At 48.4% G+C, this 20045-nt stretch overlaps 1 protein-coding gene and 1 pseudogene across 2 annotated transcripts in view; one reads left to right on the top strand and one right to left on the bottom strand.

Moving 5' to 3' along the window:
• Positions 1-20045, top strand: part of GUCY2C (guanylate cyclase 2C) — a 52806-nt gene that overhangs the window by 9130 nt on the left and 23631 nt on the right. For both annotated transcript variants that reach the window (XM_038767856.1, XM_038767855.1), the window contains 13 exons: positions 434-649; positions 2210-2331; positions 2542-2638; positions 3320-3446; positions 5607-5739; positions 6959-7044; positions 7691-7802; positions 8700-8781; positions 10195-10300; positions 12470-12532; positions 14656-14724; positions 15962-16066; positions 17845-17931. In XM_038767856.1, coding sequence (XP_038623784.1) covers positions 434-649; positions 2210-2331; positions 2542-2638; positions 3320-3446; positions 5607-5739; positions 6959-7044; positions 7691-7802; positions 8700-8781; positions 10195-10300; positions 12470-12532; positions 14656-14724; positions 15962-16066; positions 17845-17931 — 1405 coding nt within the window. The remainder of the gene's footprint in view (positions 1-433; positions 650-2209; positions 2332-2541; positions 2639-3319; positions 3447-5606; positions 5740-6958; positions 7045-7690; positions 7803-8699; positions 8782-10194; positions 10301-12469; positions 12533-14655; positions 14725-15961; positions 16067-17844; positions 17932-20045) is intronic.
• On the bottom strand, positions 15134-15264 carry LOC119946649 (annotated as a pseudogene).

Here is a 20045-nt window from a genome sequence, read left to right as displayed (position 1 = left end):
AAGTGGTGGAGCCCAGATTAGAACCCAAGGCCTTCTGAATCCCAGGCCTGTGCTCTATCCACTAAGTCATGCTGTTTCAAATCTGACGAGACTGCAGCCTGGCACCTGAAGATGAATTTACATCCATCCTCAGCCCTTTTGGATATCCAGTTTGTATATCCCTTTTATCCAGTTGCTCATTGTTATCATGTTTACAATCAATCAGTGGTATATATTGAGCGTTAACTGTATGCGGAGCACTGTGCTAAGCGCTTGGGGGACTCCAATACAACAGAGTTGGTAGAACTGTTCCCTGCCCACAAGGAGTTTCCAAACTAGAGAGGGAGACATATATATAAGTAAATCTTTGTAACTCTCCAGTATCTATACACGCAGGGCATGTAGTTTACAGCAGTGGGGAAATCGGCTGCAACCTCTGAATGTGTCTCTTCAGCCTGGACATGGAACTGGACTTGCCTACGATTTCAGCGGGAAGTTTCGGCTTGTCGTGTGACTTCAAAGAGACCTTGACCCGATTGATGACTCCGGCCCGGAAGCTCGCCAACTTTCTAGTGGACTTCTGGAAAATGTCCAACCTGCCCTTCAAAACCACCCCCTGGAAAACCTCCTACGTGTATAAAAACCTGAATCTTTCCGAGGACTGTTTCTGGTGAGAAGCTCCCCCGAAATCCCTACTGGCTGGTCTCGGAGAGCTGCAGGGCTCCGCTTTCTTCCTGCTAAATTGCTTCCAAATTGCTCAGTTTCCTCTTCCGTTTTTTTCCATGGTCTTTGTTAAGCTCTTACTATGTGCCAGCCACGGAACTAAGCGCTGAAGTAGACACAAGCTAATCAGGTTGGACACAGTCCACGTTCCACGCGGGGCTTACGGTCTTAATCCCCATTTTACAGATGGGGGAACTGAGGCCCAGAGAAGTGAGGTGACTTGCCCAAGGTCACACAGCAGACAAGTGGCGGAGCCAGGATTAGAACCCAAAGCCTTCTGACTCCCAGGGCCCATGCTCTATCCACTAGGCCATGCTAGTTCCCACTCAATCAATGGTATTTATTGAGCACTTCCTGCATGTGGCAAACTCTAGACTGTAAACTAATTGTGGGCAGGGAATGTGTCTGCTTATTATATTGTACTCTCCCAAGTGCTCAGTACAGTGCTCTGCACACAGTAGGCGCTCAATAAATACAATTGATTGACTACTCGACCAACCGTTTGGGTGAGAACAAATAATAACAATAATAAAGGTATTTTTTAAGCACTTACTATGTGCCAGGCACTGTACTAAGCGCTTGGGTGGACATAAGCAAATCAGGTTGGATACAATCCCTGTCTCACATGGGGTTCACAGTCTCAATCCCCATTTTACAGATGAGGGAACTGAGGCCCATTCATTCATTCATTCAATCGTATTTATTGAGCACGTACTAAGAGCAGAGCACTTACAGTGCAGAGCACTGTACTAAGCACTTGGGAAGTACACGTTTGCAACATATAGAGACGGTCCCTACCCAACAGCGGGCTCCCAGTCTAGAAGGGGGAGAAAGACAACAAAACAAAACATATAAACCAAATAAAATAAATAGAATAAATATGTACAAGTAAAATAGAGTAATCATCATCATCAATCGTATTTATTGAGCTCTTACTGTATGCAGAGCACTGTACTAAGCGCTTAAATATATACAAACATATATACATATATACAGGTGCTGTGGGGAGGGGTAGGAGGTAAGGCGGGGGGGAAGAGAAGTGGCTTGCCCAAGGTGACACAGCAGACAAGTGGCGGAGCCAGGATTAGAACTCATGACCTTCTGACTCCTAGGCCTGTGCTCTAGCTGCTACACCTGATCACCTTGTATCCCCCCGGCGCTTAGAACAGTGCTTTGCACATAGTAAGCGCTTAACAAATACCATCATTATTATTATTATTATTATTATTATTATTACACCATGCTGCTTCGTACTACCAGCACCACTACGACTATTTCTGGGACTTTGGGGTCTTCTCAGAGTCCGGTTCTTTTTTGCCGCGGCTGAGCAGACCGGCCTTCCTTGTCCAACCAGACGAATCCCTCCTCTCCCCGAAGCCCACCCGAGTGGCTGGGGGTGACCCAGACCTTTCCTCGGGCCCAGGGAGGCCGGGTGATCCCTGAACCCTGACCCGCGTTCCGGCGTGGATGGGCCGTCCTGCTCAGCCTCTGCCCGCTCTCTTCCCAGGTACCTCAATGCCCTGGAAGCCGGAGTCACCTATTTCTCGGGGATCCTCGAATTCAAGGAGGTCTTAAGGAACGAGGAGCAGTTCCAGGCTTTCCTGATGGATCAGACCCGGAAGAGTAATGGTGAGATGCTGAGAGCGCTCTCCCCCCACTGCTTATTCTTATGGTGACGAAGAAGGCATGTGGACCAAATGACACCTGGCCACCTTACCTGCCCTCCCCTTACCCACCAAGTCCTCCCCCTCCACCCCACCCCGGGCATCAACGATCTCAAGTTAGTGTGGTGTCACCAGGGCACATCCAAACCTCTCCGTGTGTCTCTGTCTACTCCAGTGATCATCATGTGCGGCACCCCTGAGACCGTGTCTGAGATCGTCGGGGGACGGCAAGTAGATGAAAACATCATCATCATTCTCGTGGATCTCTTCAGGTCAATATTACCCCGGGGCTTCCCCCGCTCTCCCCTTCTCGGGGGGCCAGGGATTGCAAGCGGGGGCCAGGGGCCCGTCCTCGGTCTGATCCCGATGCCGACACGGAAGCTTTTGTGTCCGCTAGTTAAATTTCTCCTTGCTCCATCAGGGCGCGAGCGTTCATACGCACCTCGGGGGGTGGGGAGGACGAAATGCAACAGCACTGGAGCAAGCGTGCGGGGGGGTGTGGGGTCAGAGGTCACGTGCTAGGGTTGGCCCACCTCAATCAATCGATAGTATTTATTGAGCACTTCCTGAGTGGAGAGGACTGTACCAAGCGCTCGCGAGAGTCCAACCCATCAGAGTTGGTAGATACGCTACCCGCTCACAAGGAGCTCACAGTCTTGCCATTAAAATTAGAGGTGTGGACTTAAGTGGCCTAGTAGATAGAGTCTAATGGAGAGTGGGAATCGGAAGGACCTGGGTTCTAATCCCAGCTCCGCCACTTGTCTGCTGTGTGACCTTGGGCAAGTCACTTTTAACTTCTCTGGGCCTCTGTGACCTCATCTGTAAAATGGGGATTAAGACTGTGAGCCCCATGTGGGACATGGACTACACAGTACACACTCAATAAATACCATGGGTTGATTTTGGGGGCTGTTCTGTTTTCCCTAAGGCTCCTGTTTTTGTTGTTGTTGTAGCAGCAGCAAGTATTTTGAGAACCTAAACAAGTCCGCCAATTACATGCACAACGTCCTGGTACTGACGCTGCCACCACCACCGGATAATTATACCTTCGGAGAGGACTATCCTCATGGATCCTTCCTGGTAACCATCCTCCCTAGCAGTAGTAGTAATAGTATGTATTCAGTGTTTACTGGGTGTGCGGAGCGGTATGCTAAATGCTGGGAAAGAATTTATTTCTTGTCTGCTCTTTTTTAGTTTTTTTTAAATGGCATTAGTTAAGAGCTTACTACGTTCCAGGCACTGTACTAAGTGCTGGGGTAGAGTCAGCAGGTTGGACACAGTCAGTAATCGGGTTGGCCACAGTCTGTGTCCCACGTAAGGTTCACAGTCTTCAACCCCTTTCTTTGGACGAGGTAACTGAGGCACAGAGAAGTTAAATGACTTGCCCAGGGTCACCCAACAGATAAATGATGGAGCCGGGATTAGAACCCAAGTCCTTTTGACTCCCGGGCCCTGCTCCTTGAGGTCATCTAAAAGTCAGTTGTTGGCCCCCTCTCCAACCATCTATGTTTCTAAAAATCCTAATCATAATAATAGTGATAACTGCGGTATTTGTTAAGGGCATACTGTGTGCCAGGCACTGTACTAAGCACTGGGGTGGATATAGGCAAATCGGTTGGACACAGTCCCTGTCCCACATGGGGCTCCCAGTCTCAATCCCCATTTTACAGATGAGGGAACTGAGGTACAGAGAAGTGAAGCGACTTGACCAAGATCACACAGTCCCCAAGTGACAGAGCCGGGATTAGAACCCGTGATCTTTCTGGGCTCTAGCCACTACGCCAGACTTGACTCTGTTACGTCATCAGTCTGTTATGTCAAGGCCCTGCTGAGAGCTCACCTCCTCCAGGAGGCCTTCCCAGACTGAGCCCCTTCCTTCCTCTCCCCCTCATCCCCCTCTCCATCCCCCCATCTTACCTCCTTCCCTACCCCAAAACACCTGTATATATGTTTGTACATATTTATTACTCTATTTATTTATTTATTTATTTATTTTACTTGTACATATCTATTCTATTTATTTTATTTTGTTAATATGGTTGGTTTTGTTCTCTGTCTCCCCTTTTAGAATGTGAGCCCATTGTTGGGTAGGGACTGTCTCTATATATTGCCAATTTGTACTTCCCAAGCGCTTAGTACAGTGCTCTGCACATAGTAAGCGCTCAATAAATACGATTGATGATGATGATGATGATGATGATCAGTGGTCCTAGAATCTGTAGCAGCATAATTTAGCAAGTTACTGGATCCAGAGAAATCGATTCTGCTACTCTGGTTTGAACCATGGGCTTAGATGATGTGGACCAGGGGCTACGTGAGAGACCGAAAGCCTGAAGCTGTGAGTTCTAATCCTGATCTCTGTTTGGAGAGAGGAAAGGGAGCAGAAATCTCTTTCCTCACTGCCTTACCCCTCCCTCCCCAACACAGCCATCCCGGGGGGCAGGGAGAGAAACATACTAATAATGACTATGTGTGGTATTTTTTAAATGCTTATTCTGTGTCAGACATTGCACCAAGAGCTGGGGTAGATAAAAGATCATTCATTCATTCAATCGTATTTATTGAGCGCTTACTTTGTGCAGAGCACTGTACTAAGCGCTTGGGAAGCACAAGTTGGCAACGTATAGAGATGGTCCCTACCCAAGAATGGGTTCAGATCCCACCTGGGGCTAAGTCTAACTGGGAGGGAGAACAGGTTTCGAATCCCCACTCTGCAGATGAGGGAACTGAGGCACAGAGAAGTTAAGTGATTTGCTCGAGGCCAGGTGGCAGAGCCAGGATTAGAACCCAGCTCCTCTGACTTCTAGGCCCACACTACTCCTCGAATCCAACTGAACCAAATTTGGTTAAATGAATTAAGTGAGGCTCTTCTGATTGAGTGACAGATGCAGAACTGATAAATCCCATCCAGATGGACACATTCCCCCACCTCTGAGGCTCAAGGTATAACTGGTTGGCAGGGGAAAGAGAGAGAGAGACAGAGACAGAAAGAGACAAGCGAGAGAGACACAAAGGGAGAGTGTTTGGGCTCAAAACATGGAGGGTTAGTCTTCAATGACCTGCGTCAGTCTTTTCCGCTGTAGTCCCACCACCCTCTTCTAGTGACCCCCCACATTTTCCGTTCCCGAGTGTGATTCCCACCCCGAAGCCTTCCCGACTGGGATGAGAGGGAGACGGGGCTTTCGCCTTGCAGACACGGCCTTCCTGACAACTCCCCCGATTTTTTCCTGCTCTGTCCAGCTCAAGGATGAGTTCGCAGTGGCTTACCTAGATGGTGTCCTGCTCTTTGGTCACATATTGAAGAAACTGCTCCAAAACAAGGAGACTCTGGACTTCAACTTTCGCCGCCTCTTCCGGAACCTCACTTTCCAAGGTAGGCGGCTCTGGGCCCAGACGTTCCGGAGGTCATCATCATCATCATCATCAATCGTATTTATTGAGCGCTTACTGTGTGCAGAGCACTGTTCTAAGAGCTTGGGAAGTACAAATTGGCAACATATAGAGACAGTCCCTGCCCAACAGTGGGCTCACAGTCTAAAAGGGGGAGACAGGGAACAAAACCAAACATACTAACAAAATAAAATAAATAGAATAGATATGTACAAGTAAAATAGAGTAATAAATATGTACAAACATATATACATATATACAGGTGCTGTGGGTCAATCGGTGGTATTTGTTGAACGCTTACTCTGTGCAGAGCACTGTACTAAGTGCTTGGGAAGTACAAATTGGCAACATATAGAGACAGTCCCTGCCCAACAGTGGGCTCACAGTCTAAAAGGGGGAGACAGAGAACAAAACCAAACATACTAACAAAATAAAATAAATAGAATAGATATGTACAAGTAAAATAGAGTAATAAATATGTACAAACATATATACATATATACAGGTGCTGTGGGTCAATCGGTGGTATTTGTTGAACGCTTACTCTGTGCAGAGCACTGTACGAAGAGCTTGGGAGAATCCAATATAACAGAGCCAGTAGATATGTTCCCTGCCCTCAGAGAGCTTATAGTCAGTCTGAGGTGTTTGCTTGAGGGTCTCTTCTTGGATGTCGGCCACTGATCTGAGAGCTGGCCGTTTGATTTTGAGTCCAGCCCATAAATACCTCTGGCAAAACTGCTCGAGGAGCCCGATATGGCCTCTGGGCTTCCCCTTGAGGGTGAAGGGGATGAGGAGTGAGCAGCTTCCTGCTCTAGAAACTTCCAGACCATCCCTCTGCTCTAGAAGTGGAGGGAGTCTAGCTTTTTTTTTTTAATGGTATTTGTTAAGTGCTTACTATGTGCCAGACAATGTTCTAAACGCTGGGGTAGTTACAAGGTTGGACACATTCCATGTCCCACATGGGGCTCATGGATTTAATCCCCATTTTACAGATGAGGTAACTGAGGCCCAGAGAAGTGACTTGCTCGAGGTCACAGAACACATAAGTGGTGGAATGTCGGAATTAGAACCCAGATCCTGTGACTTCCAGGGCCAGGCTCTTTCCACTAGGCTATGCTGCTTTCCTGCTAGGCTTTTCATCTGCTTTCTTGGCAAACTGGGGGCTTCGTCCAGTAAGTTCTTCTAATTTTTTTTCCCTCCAGGGGCACTAGGTCCTGTGACGGTGGATGAATTTGGGGATGTGGACAGTAACATAACCCTTCTGTACACTTCGGTGGACAATAATAACGTAGGTGCCATCCCACCCTTGGGTGAAGGGGCCTCTGGACCCGCTGCTTTCCCAGATTAGGAAAGAACTATCCAAACTTCTGGGCTCCCCTGCCGACAGCCCACTGACTTTGCCAGGTCACCTCTCCCATAAAATAATAATTACAGTGATGGTGTTCATTAAAGCACTTACTACATGCTAAATGCTGCGGTCTGTTTGAAATAATCAGGGCGGACACGGCCCCTGACCCCTGTGGGGCCCAAAGTGGGAAAGGTAGGGAGAGCAGGTAGCTTCTCCCCATTTTATGGAGGGGGAAAGCGAGGCCCCGTGAGTCGCCCGAGGTCACACATAGGGCGAGCGGCAGAGCCGGGACTAGAACCCAGGTCGCCCGACTCCCGGCAGTCGAGTTAGAATCGGACCAAGGGGGGGGTAGGGATGGAAGGAGGAGGATGGGATGGGGTCTGAAGGGCTCCTGACGATGCCCCCCTCCCACCCCGGTGATATCAGAGAGGGAGGGCGAGACGGTCTTCGAGGAGTCAGAGATGCCTCGATGCCGGGGGTCGATTCAGGGATTCAGGGGGGCTGGTCGGGCCTGTATCGATGATGCCAGGGAAGGAAGGAGAAAGACAAATAGGAGGCCGACTAAGTGTCTTTTCCTCTGCCGCAGTACAAAGTCCTCATGCACTATGACACTCACCAGAATAAGTCGTACCCCAGGGACCCCAACCCAACATTCATCTGGAAGAAGGGGAAGCTACCCAGCGACAAGCCAGGACAGGGTAAGAAGTTCCCCAAGCATCTTACGCCCCCGGCAGAAGGGGGTTGGTGTGGAGGAAGGGACCCTATTGCACATTCACCAGGACCCTAGCCACCCATCAATCAGTGGCATTTATTGAGTGCTTATTATGTACAGAGCACTGTACTAAGCGCTTCAGAGAGTACGATACGACAGAATTAGCAGGCATGTTCCCTGCCCATAACGGAGCGTGCTGTCTACCAACTGCCAATCGACCGATCAGTGGTATTAACTAAACACTTACTGGGTGCAGAACCCCGGATTAAGCGCTTGGGTGAGTCCAATACAACAGAGTTGTTCGACATGTTCCTTGCCCACAAAGAGCTTACAATCTAGAGGGGGAGACAGGCGTTAATTTGAATCAGTAAATTATGGATTCGTCCAGTAGTGCTGTGGGGGTGAATATCAAGTGCTTAAAGGGTACAGAGCCAATGTAGAGGCTTAAAAGTGTAAACTCCCTATGGGCAGGGAACGGAGTCACTTTGTTCTGTATTTCCCAAGTAGGAGTTCCATAAAATGCCATTCCTACTACTGTCACAGGAACAAAACACAAACTCTCAAGCCCTCAGGGAGCTCGTCTGTCAAATGGGGGAGGCGGAGGTTATCGACAAATAGGGGAAGCGGGAGGAAGGATACGACAGAAAGTGGCACCTAGATGAAATAGTTGACTAATGGAATGCACAACATACATGTAGAACTTAATAGATGAACAGATAAAAATATCCACATGGGAGTGAATGCTGAGAAGGGGACTAAAATACTTGAGGGGTGCAGGGTGGGGGTTGACGCAATTAGGGTGTCGTGCATTAATGGAGAAATCCGGAGTCACTCCTCCCTTAGTTCCCTGGGCAACTGGCCTTTTTTTTCTTCCTTCCCACAGGCCTTCCCTTCCTGATGATTGTGACCTTTGCCCTGACGGGAGCTGTGTTTCTCGTCCTGCTGATTGCTCTGCTGATGATCTGGTATGGCCACCCTCCTTAGTACAGTGCTCTGCACACAGTAAGCGCTCAATAAATACGATTGATTGACCCTTCCCAGCAGCCCCCAGGGTAGGATTGAAGTAGGCTACAGTTGCTGCTTTGTTTTCCATCTGAGAGTGGGGAGGGGGACCTCAAACCCTTAGGTCAAGTTGACCCTTTCTCTCCCTTCCAAATCCTCCACACTTGAGGCTTCCTGCTTTCTGTGTCTGCCCGTTTTCGAGTCACCGTTCTGAGATCTCTGCCTGGGGGTGCTGAGTCCAACTTATGCATAGTCCCGAATTGTGACATAATAGTAATGATGGCATTTATTAAGCACTTACTATGTGCAAAGCCCTGTTCTAAGTGCTGGGCATCCGGGCTGTGCTCCTGTTCTCCCTCCCCTTAGACTGGGAGCCTCTTACGGGACGGGGACTGTGTCCGACCTGATTATCTCGTATCTGCCCCAGTGCTCAGTATAGTACTTGGTATATAGAAACCATTTAACAAATACCATCAACCCCTCCCCCCTCCCCCCCAAAACCCATATCAAAACCAAAAAAAACCCCCGGAATATCAGGGCTACATGAAATACCTATATGGTAGAAAGAAATAACTAAAACCAAGAGAATCTTTGTTAGAATCATACTCCCTCTCTCTCTTCCCCTTTCTTCCTTGTCTCTCTTCCTCTGTCTTCCTCTCTCTTCCTTTCTCCCCTTCCTTCTCCCTTTCCTTCTCCTCCTCTCTCCCAGTCCTTCTCCTCTGGCCGCTTTTCCTCTTTCCTCAACTTCTCCCTCGCTTTCTCTCCCTTATGCTTTCTGCCCACTCTCTAATCTCCAAATTTTCTTCACATTTAAAGACCCTCATATCCAGTTTGCTGACAGCACTCTGAAGTCTCCTCCTGTCTTCCCAAGGGGCTGGCGATTTGATGTCCGATCTAGTCGCATTTGCGAATTGGATGTAAATTTCCTCTGTCCCAGTCACAAGGATCTGTCCTTGAATCAACCGGACTATTGGGGGCACCTCTCTTGATCCCAACTGGTTTCCCCAAGCCCGTCAAGCCCTACTGCACCTCCCCAGTTACGGAGAAAGGCTTGGAGTCCACATTCTGAGCTTCTCCAATTCTCTCAGAGGGGAGTTCTGGGGGCTGATGGAGCACATTAATAATAATTATGGTATTTATTAATAAGTATGCTATGCACTGGGCTAATACAAGACAGTCAGGTCAGAAATAGTTCCAGTTCCAACCTAAGAGGGAGGGACAGTGAAGCTCTCGCCCCGTTGTACAGAGGAGGAAACTACAGCTTGGAGAGGCTGTGTGACTTGGCCTCAGTCTCTCAATCTGCAGTCCCGGGCCCTTCCCACTAGACCACAGTGCCTGCCCTGGGATCCAGGAGAGCAGCTGTCCTTGTTCCCCAGGAAGTACCGTCGGGATCACGAACTGCGCCAGAAGAAATGGTCCCATATTCCCCCTGAGAAGATCCTCGCCCTGGAGACCAACGAGTCCAACCACATCAGCCTGAAGGTAAGGCCTGGGGGAGCCCTGGGAGACGGGATTTCTTGGGGTTTGGCTTTGACTGAGTGTTTACTGGGAAGCAGCATGGCTCAGTGACAAGAGGCCGGGCTTGGGAGTCAGAGTTTGTGGGTTCTAATCCCGGCTCCGCCACTTGTCAGCTGGGTGACTTTGGGTAAGTCACTTCACTTCTCTGTGCCTCTGTTACCTCATCTGTAAAATGGGGATTAAGATTGAGAGCCCCCCATGTGGGACAACCTGATGTCCTTGTATCTGCCCCGGTGCTTAGAACAGTGCTTGGCACAAAGCGCTTAACAAATGCCATCATATTATTATTATTATTACTGGGTGCAGAGCACGGGAACCCTAACCCAATCCCTGCCCACAAGGAGTGTACAGTCTAGATGGGGAGACAGACATTAAAGTACAATACAGAGAGAGAAAACAATAATAATAATAGTTATTATTATGGTATTTGTTAAGCGCTTACTATGTGCCAGGCACTGTTCTAAGCGCTGGGGTACATACAAGATATTTGGGTTGGACACAGCCCCTATCCTACGTAGGGCTCACAGTCTTAATCCCCATTTTACAGATGAGGGAACTGAGGCACAGAGAAGCGAAGTGACTTGCCTAAGGTCATACAGCAGACAAGTGGTGGAGCTTCAGTTAAAATCCACGACCTTCTGACTCCCAAGCCTGTGCTCTATCCACTAGACCAAGCTGCTCCTCTATGGCAGAGTGTAATTTATTCTAGCATCTGTCTCCCCAACTAAATTGAAAGCTCCTCAAGGGCAGGTATCTTGTCCACCAACTCCATTATACTGCCCTCTTCCAAGTGCCCAATACAGTGTCCTCCACCCTGCAAGCGCTCAATAAATACCTTTGATTCTGACCACAAAACCAAGTGGGAATGAGTTCCACAGAGCTGTCAGGACTGTAATGATGATAGAAACTGATTAAACTCTACACAGTAAAGTGCGGTGTAGTGGACAGAGCAGCGGCGTCAGAAGGACCTAGCTTCTAATCCTGGCTCTGCCACTTGTCTTGGGCATGTCACTTCACTTCTCTGTGCCTGTTACCTCATCTGTAAAATGGAGATTAAGACCGTGAGCCCCATGGCTTATGGACCCTGGAATATGGACATGGACGGTGTCCAATGATGATGATGATGATGATGGGACTTATTAAGCGCTTACTATGCGCAAAGCACTGTTCTAAGCGCTGGGGGGTTACAAGGTGATCAGGTTGTCCCACGGGGGGCTCACAGTCAACCCCCATTTTACAGATGAGGGAACTGAGGCCCAGAGAAGTTAAGTGACTTGCCCAAGGTCATACAGCTGACAATTGGCAGAGCCGGGTTTGAACCCACAACCATTGACTCCAAAGCCCGTGCTCTTTCCACTGAGCCACGCTGCTCTCTAAGCCAATCTGATTGGCTTGTATCTACCCTAGCACTTAGTACACTGCCTGGCATGTAGTAAGTGCTTCAGAAATACCACAGAAAAAATAAAATTTTTAAAAATTGCTTACTAAGTAGTAGGGTGGAGATGAACGACTCAGCTCCAACAGTCTCTGTCCCGCGTGGGTTTCTTTGAACCTAAAAGGGAGGGAGAGTGGTTATTTGATCTATTTATTTATATTGACACTATTGACGCCTGTCTACTTGTTTTTGTTTGGTTGTTTGTCTCCCCCCTTCTAGACTGTGAGCCTGTTGTTGGGGAGGGATTGTCTCTACCCAAATTGTTGCCGAATTGTACTTTCCAAGTGCTTAGTACTGTGCTCTGCACACGGTAAATGCTCAATAAGTACAACTGAGTGAATTTGATCCCCGTTTTACAGATGAGGAAACTGAGTCCTAAATGACTTACCTGAGGTCACGCGGCAGGCCAGTGGCAGAGCCAGGATGAGGAAAGCTCTTTCCTTCAGGCCAACCTGCCTCCCTCCTGTGCTAGAATATTGAGGGTCGCTGGTCATTTGGCCACTGAGATGTTTGAGTCCTGGCCTTCGCTTGCCACACACGCCCCTGGGGCTCCTCATATGTGACCCGCAACGGCGGCGAGCCGGAGAGACGAATGTCGGCCGCCCAACCACAGGCCTGGCCCCAAAGCGGTTCTCTCTCGGCCGGGTGGGCAGACGTGTTATTTTCCCCGGATGAAAAGCGTCTTTTTCTCTGTACAGATCGACGACGACAAGAGGCGTGATACGGCCCCGAGGCTGCGACAAGGCAAATATGACAAAAAGGTTAGTGGCCCTTGGCGGCCGGTGAAGGCGGAGTGGTTAGGCCAGCCCCAGCTGCATGGGAGCATCGTCTTCGGACCTGATGGGCCGCGGGGTGTCCGGCCTCCTCTGCCCTGGACCCCTAGACTGTGCCCACAGCCTGGCCCACCTCCGAAACTGGCACTGGGCCCCTGTCCAGGCCAGCTGGTGTGGGCTGCTCCTCGGGTTAACCCCTACCCAGCTCTGTATTCACCATTTGGCCACCACTCTCCCTATTTTCAAAGCTCTTCTGGACCACACCTCCTCCAGGGCTGATTCAATCTAGTCTCCCAAATCTATACCCTTCAAGAAGCCCCTTTACCATTTCTCTGCCACCTATGTTGAGGAGCAGCATGGCCTAGTGGATAGGCCTGAAAGTCAGAAGGACCTGGGTTCTAATCTTGGCTCCTCTGCTTGTCTGCTGTTTAATCTTGGGCAAGTCACTTCACTTCTCGGGGCCTCAGTGACGTCTCCCATAAAAATGGGGATTAAGCCCCATTCATTCATTCATTCATTCGTATTTATTGAGCGCTTACTGTGTGCAGAGCACTGTACTAAGCGCTTGGGAAGTACAAGTCGGCAACATATAGAGATGGTCCCTACCCAACAGCGGGCTCACAGTCTAGAAGGGGGAGACAGACAACAAAGCACAACATATTAACAAAATAAAATAACATATTAAAGACATCCTTGGCAGAAAGGCCACCCCCCTGTCCCACATGGGCTACTAGTCTATGTGAGAGGGAGAACACATATTTAATCCACAGTTTACTGATGAGGAAACTGAGGCACAGAGAAATGCAATTTAAGTGTCTCGACTTATGGCATGGGATTAATAAGGGGGTGGAGAAAAGCACAATCCAAACCTAGAGAACAATACTATAACAGCTTGCTAAAGCATATTATCAGGTTATAATAAGTTTCACCCATCCAAGCAAATCACGGAGGTGTTTAAGGTGGGACGGGGGCTGTGACCAAGCCGATTTGCTTGCTCCTCTAGACTGTAACCTCTCTGTGGGCAGGAATGTTTCTGTTTACATATGCACTCTTGTACATATTTACTCTTGTACATATTTACTATTCTATTTATTTTATTTTGTTAATATGTTTTGTTTTGTTGCCTGTTTCCCTCTTCTAGACTGTGAGCCCGCTGTTGGGTAGGGATCGTCTCTATACGTTGCCAATTTGTACTTCCCAAGCGCTTAGTACAGTGCTCTGCACACAGTAAGCGCTCAATAAATACAATTGAATGAGTGAATGTTTACTGTCATATTGTACTCTCCTAAGCACTTCATACAGTGCTCTGCACACAGTAAGAGCTCAATAAATATGACTGACTGACTGGCTTGTATCAATCCCAGCGCTCGGTACAATGTCTGGCACAGAGTAAGTGCTTAAATACCACAATTATTATTATTATCTATGCCCTCCTTCTCCCTCCTCCGGGGTATATCTTATATACATCATTTCTTCCTCCTGTTATTTACTTTAATACCCATTTCCCCCTCTGGATTGTACTTTCAGAGCTAACTCTATCCTTTTTAGCCACGCACTGAGTCCAGCCGTCTGCACACGTTAGACTGTAAACTCCTAAAGGGCAGGAATTGGATTTACTAACTTTACGGCATTCTCCCAAGTAAGCACTTCATATGTATGGTGCTCTGTACCCAGTAGATGGTTAGCTCCCCAAGGGCAGGGGCCATGTGTACTATCTCTGTAGTAATAATAGTAATTGTGATATTTGTTTAAACCTTACTCTACGCCAAGCACTGTTTTAAGCACTGCAGTAGTTACAAGGTAATCAGGTTGGACACAGTCCCTCTCCTACTTGAGGCTCACAATCTTCATCCCCATTTTCCAGATGAGGTGACTGAGTCGCAGAGAAATGAAGTGACTCGCCCAAGGTCACACAACAGACATGCGGCAGAGCCGGGATTAGAACCCATGTCCTCTGACTCCCAAGCTAGACCATGCTGCTTCCCTACTCTGCCCATTTTGCCCATGTTCCGAGTCCGGTTTCCTGCTCACAGTAAGCCCTCATTCTATGCTCCTATTGTATACAATCCCCACCCTCGTGGCACTTACAGTTCACCGGCTCTTTTTCGCAGATCGTGATCTTGAAAGATCTCAAATACGACGGTAACTTCAGCGAGAAGCAAAAGATAGCCCTGAACAAGGTATGTGTGCTCACCAGATGGATTAAAGAAGCTTAGTAGTCTTTGAAGATGCCCGACTGCGCATTATCGACACTCAGTATCGACATCTTACAGGATGTCTGACTCGGGAGTCTGGAATGATAGTGGGGTATCGAGGGCCTGAAATTTCCCGTAGTCCTTTTAGGTCAGTGGACCAACTGACTTCCAAGACTTGTCTTTTGCTGTCAAGTTGTCTCCGACCCATAACGATGCCACGGACACATCTCTCCCAAAACGCCCCACTTCCACCTGCAATCGTTCTGGTAGTGTATCCATAGTTTTCCTGGTAAAAATATGGAAGTGGTTTACCATTGCCTCCTTCCGCACAGTAAACTTGAGTCTCCACCCTCGACTCTCCCATGCCGCTGCTGCCCAGAATAGGTGAGTTTTGACTTGTAGCAGATTGCCTGCCACTCACTAGCCAAGCTAGGAATGGAATGGGTAGTCCTCTGCTTGACTCTCCCTCCCGTAGCCGAGACTGGTAGAGGACTGGAAACTCTCCAGGTGCGACCCTGAGAGGGGACTCAATAAATACCCTCAGTAAACATCACTGACTGATGGGTGGTTAGGGGCCTGGTGAATGTACAGTAGAGTCCCTTCCTCCACACCAACCCCACTCTGGGAGGCATAAGAAGCTTGGGGAACTTATTACCCCGTCCTGGCTTGTCGCTGAATAGCTTCCCATTCTTCCAGATGAATGTGGGGTTGGGGTCCCTGGAGTATGACTTATTCTGGTGAGTGTCATAGTGCATGAGGACTTTGTACTACTACTATTACTAAGACTTGAGGAGCACGGAAATAATAGTGGTGTTTATTTGGTACCTATCACGTGCTTATTCCTGCGCTAATCAGATCTGGCCCAGTCACTGCCCCTCTGTGGGGCTGATGGTACAAGAGAGAAGAAGACCAGACACTTTAACTCCAACTGAGCCCACTGTTGGGTAGGGACTGTCTCTATATGTGGCCAACTTGTACTTCCCAAGCGATTAGTACAGTGCTCTGCACACAGTAAGTGCTCAATAAATATGATTGATTGATTGATTGATTGACAGAGGAGGGAACAGAGGCCCAGGGGAGCGAAGCGACTTATCCAAAGTCACAAAGCGTGCAAGCGGCGGAGCCTGGACTCGAGCTGGCGTCTCCTGACTCCCAGGGCCGCACGCTTTCCACTAGGCCACACTACCTCTTGGTATAAGCAAACCAACACATCTCATTGCAGCTGCTCCAGGTGGACTATTACAACCTGACCAAATTCTACGGGACGGTGAAGATTGACGCCACGATCTTTGGGGTGATCGAATACTGTGAGAGAGGGTCCCTCCGGGTGAGAGATTCTTCTATCAATTACTGATATTTACTGAGTGCTTCCTGCGTGCAGAGCACTGTACTAAGCGCTTAACACCATATGCCGGTTTAGTTGACTTTCCAAGGTAAGACTAATGCACTTCTTGAAGCCATCATATTTATCAAGTGTCTACCATAATAACAATAATAATGATGGTTTTTGTTAAGCGCTTACTATGTGCCAAGCACTGCTCTAAGTGCTGGGGTAGATACAAGGTAATGTGAGCACTTATTATTAATCACGGAAGGCCTCTGGGAGGAGAGGTGATTTCAGGTGAGCCTCCTTAAGGGCGGTGAATGGAATGGAGGTGAGGCCGCGGGGGTTATTGGTGCCCTAAGGGAGCAGGCCACTGCATCCTGCGAAGGCCTGGGGAAATGGGGTCCCACCTTTTGAGGGGCGAGCGTGGAGGCTGGAGGGAAACCTTTCAGAGACCCAAGCGGTTGGAGTTGAACTGCCTGTCAGGGAAAAAAGAAGTGACCATCTCTTAAAAATGTATCGTAGGGGCCATTAGTAATCAGAGTTAGAGATGCAGCGTAGCCCTAACGGATAGGGAGCAGCTTGGGAGTCAAAAGAACCTGGGTTCTAATTCCGGCTCTGCCACTTGTCTGCTCTGTGGCCCTGGGCAGGTTACTTCACTTCTCTGTGCCTCAGATCTGTAAAATGGGGATTGACTGTGAACCCCATATGGGACATGGACTTGTGTCCAACCTGACAACCTTTTATCGATCCCAGTGCTTAGAACAGTGCCTGGCACATAGTAAGAGCTTAACAAATACCAGTATTACTCGCTGTTGGGTAGGAACCGTCTCTATGTGTTGCCAACTTGTACTTCCCAAGCGCTTAGTACAGTGCTCTGCACCACAGTAAGCGCTTAATAAATACAATTGAATGAATGAATGAATATTATTATTAGTAGTAGTAATAGTGGATAGAGCACCAGCCTGGAAGTCAGAAGGACCTGGGTTCTAGTCCGAGCTCCGCTACTTGTCTGCTGTGTGACCTTGGGCAAGTCACTTCACTTCTCTGTGCCTCCATTCCCTCATCTGTAAAATGGAGATCAAGACCCTGAGCCCTAGGTGGGACAGGGACTATGTCCAATCTGATTAACTTGCATCCACCCCAGTGCTTAGTACAGAGCCTGGCACATAGGAAGTGCTTAATGAATACCATAAAAACCAACAAACAGTTGTTTTCCACCATGGTCTGGGGTGGGGCCAAGATGCCCCAAATTAACTTGGCAGGGAAGAGTCCTGGCTCCGATTCTTTCAAGCAGCTGAGCAGTGGTCAGCTTCTAAGGACCCCAACAGCCCACCCTAGAGAACCTCAAAAATGCTCGCACTCCACGCCTCCTCTGCCCAGTTCAGACCCTCCCATTTGGCTGAAATAGCAAATACCTGTGGCATTTAGGTCAAACGCAATCCCGGTCTCACACGGACTCCCAGAAAGATTTTTCTCTGAGCTGAATTCCATCTTGCAATTCGATTCCGCCTCCCAAGAACATTTGGAATGACGTTCATTGATGCTGCTTTGCCCCGGGCCTGACAGTCTTGAGGATTTAGGATTAGACCACGTCTCCATCACATGTCAGACAGACGTGGGAGTCAGAGGGATGGGAAATGTCCCATCTTGGTCTTCGGCGCCCTTTGACCTAGCAGGAGACTTTCCAGGGGGAGGAAGGCTACCTCTCCCAAGGCGCTTTTTGGCCGGCTGTTTCCCTGCCACAGAATATCATCCTCCTCCTTTCTCTTCCCTCTCAGGATGTCCTGAATGACTCAATCTCCTACCCTGATGGCACATTCATGGATTTGGAATTTAAAATCTCCGTCATGTATGATATCGCCAAGGTAAGTGAACCGGTGACCCAGGCGGGAGGTAACTGGAGGAAATTTGGCCTCTGTTTTATCACTGATCAAGTCCTCTCTTTGTCCCCATCAGCGGTACGTACCGAGCACCTCCTAAGCGCTTAGTACAGTGCTCTGCACACTGTAAGCACTCATTAAATATGACTGATTGGTATAGTAGTCAAAGTATTTATTGAGCACCCTTCGTGTGTAATGCAGTGTACTTGGTACATAAGAAGTACAAAAAAAGCCACCCACAACTAGCTTTCACCTGAACAGGACAGAAACATCAATCAATCGTATTTACTGAGCTCTTACTGTGTGTAGAGCGCTGTACTAAGCACTTGGGAGAGTACAATATAACAGAGTCGGTAGACACGTTCCCTACCCAAAATGAACTTAGGGTATAGCCGGGCGCTTGCAGTCTAGACAAAAAAAATACTTAGAAAAAGTGAAATTAACAATGGAATGTACCCCTGAATAAGCACGTATGCAGATACGCCGAGGATGTGTATAAATATGTTTAGGCTGACAGGTTAATGCAATGTGTGTGCATTAATTAGAGGATGGTGCGATAGCCATTTCATCACACTGGATGGGGAAGTTTTTTAATGACATTGTTAAGTGCTTACTATGTGTTGAGCACTTTTCTAAGATCTGGAGTAGATAGAAGTTAAGCAGGCCGGACGCAGTCCCTGACCGACATGGGGCTCAGAGTCTAAGTAGAAGGGCGAACAGGTATTGAATCCCCATTTTGCCCCTGAGGAAACTGAGGCCCGGAGAAGCGAAGTGACTTGCCCACGTTAACACAGCAGGCAAGCGATGGAGCCGGGATCAGAACTCAGGTCCTCTGACTCCCTGTCCAGGGCTTTATCTACTAGGCCACACTTTCTTTAGAGAACCTTATTCTCTGGAAGAAAAAGTATACTAGGGTGTTTCAGAGTCAACGGTTTCACCCTCACCCCAAGCAGGGAAGCCACAGTTCTTTCCGCTTGTATAATCTCCCCCTGCTCTGATGCCTGCTTGAAATTCTGCCCCGTTTGAAACTTTCCCTCCAAAAATATCTCCGCCGGCACTTCGGCTGACTCTCTCTTTGGTTCTTGTTAGTGCCTAACCCTCTAGACTGTCAGCTCCTCAAAGGCAGGGCCTAAACTGGTCTGGTCTATCTGTTTACTGGATTATGTCTCTAACTTCATGGTGCTCTCCAAAAGGGTTATTCCACTGTTCTGCCCACAGACCATAAAGTCTTCAAGGGCAGGGATCATGTTTATTAACTCTATTGCATTCGCCCAGGTGATTAGTACAGTGCTCGGCACACAGGTGCTCAGTACACGGTATTGACTGTATCGATTCTGACTTCATTTCAAATGAACTGATATTTTTAATGGTAGTCGTTAAGCGCTTAGAGTGTGCCATGTACTGTACTAAGCACTGGGGTAGATACCAGCTAAGCAGGTTTGACACAGTCCGTGTCCCACACGGGGCTCACAGCTTTAATCTCCATTTTCACAGGTGAGGAAACTGAGGTACAGAGAAGTCAAGTGACTTCTCTTTCCCTTCTCCCTCCCTCCCTCCCCAACTTGGGAGCCCCCTGCTTAGACTGTGAGCCCTGTGTACGACAAAAACTGGGCTTCATCTGCTTGTATGATCTCTCCCCCAACACAGAGCTCAGTGCTTGACCCATAGTCAGTGTTGAACAAATATCTCAGTTTTTTTTATGGTATTTGCCAAGTGTTTACTAAGTACCCGGCACTATACTAAGCACTGGGGTAGATACAAGCTAATCAGGTTGTTCACAGTCCCTGGCCCACATGGGTCTCACAGTCTTCATTCATTCATTCATTCATTCAATCGTATTTATTGAGCGCTTACTGTGTGCAGAGCACTGTACTAAGCGCTTGGGAAGCACAAGTTAATTCCCATTTGGCAGACGAGGGCCAGAGAAGTAAAGTGACTTGCCCACTTTGGGAAGCAGCATGGCGTGGTGGGTAGAGAACAGGCCTGGGTGTCAGAAGGTCTTGGGTTCTAATCCCGGTTCCGCCACTTATCTGATGTTTGGCCTTGGGCAAGTCTCTTTAATTCTCTGTGCCTCAGTAATCTCATCCGTCAACTGGGGA

Source organism: Tachyglossus aculeatus, chromosome 27, assembly GCF_015852505.1.
Source record: "Tachyglossus aculeatus isolate mTacAcu1 chromosome 27, mTacAcu1.pri, whole genome shotgun sequence".
Classification (NCBI taxonomy): Eukaryota; Metazoa; Chordata; class Mammalia; order Monotremata; family Tachyglossidae; genus Tachyglossus; species Tachyglossus aculeatus.
The sequence above is the reverse complement of the archived record's forward strand: the minus strand, read 5'-3'. Positions and strand labels throughout refer to the sequence as shown.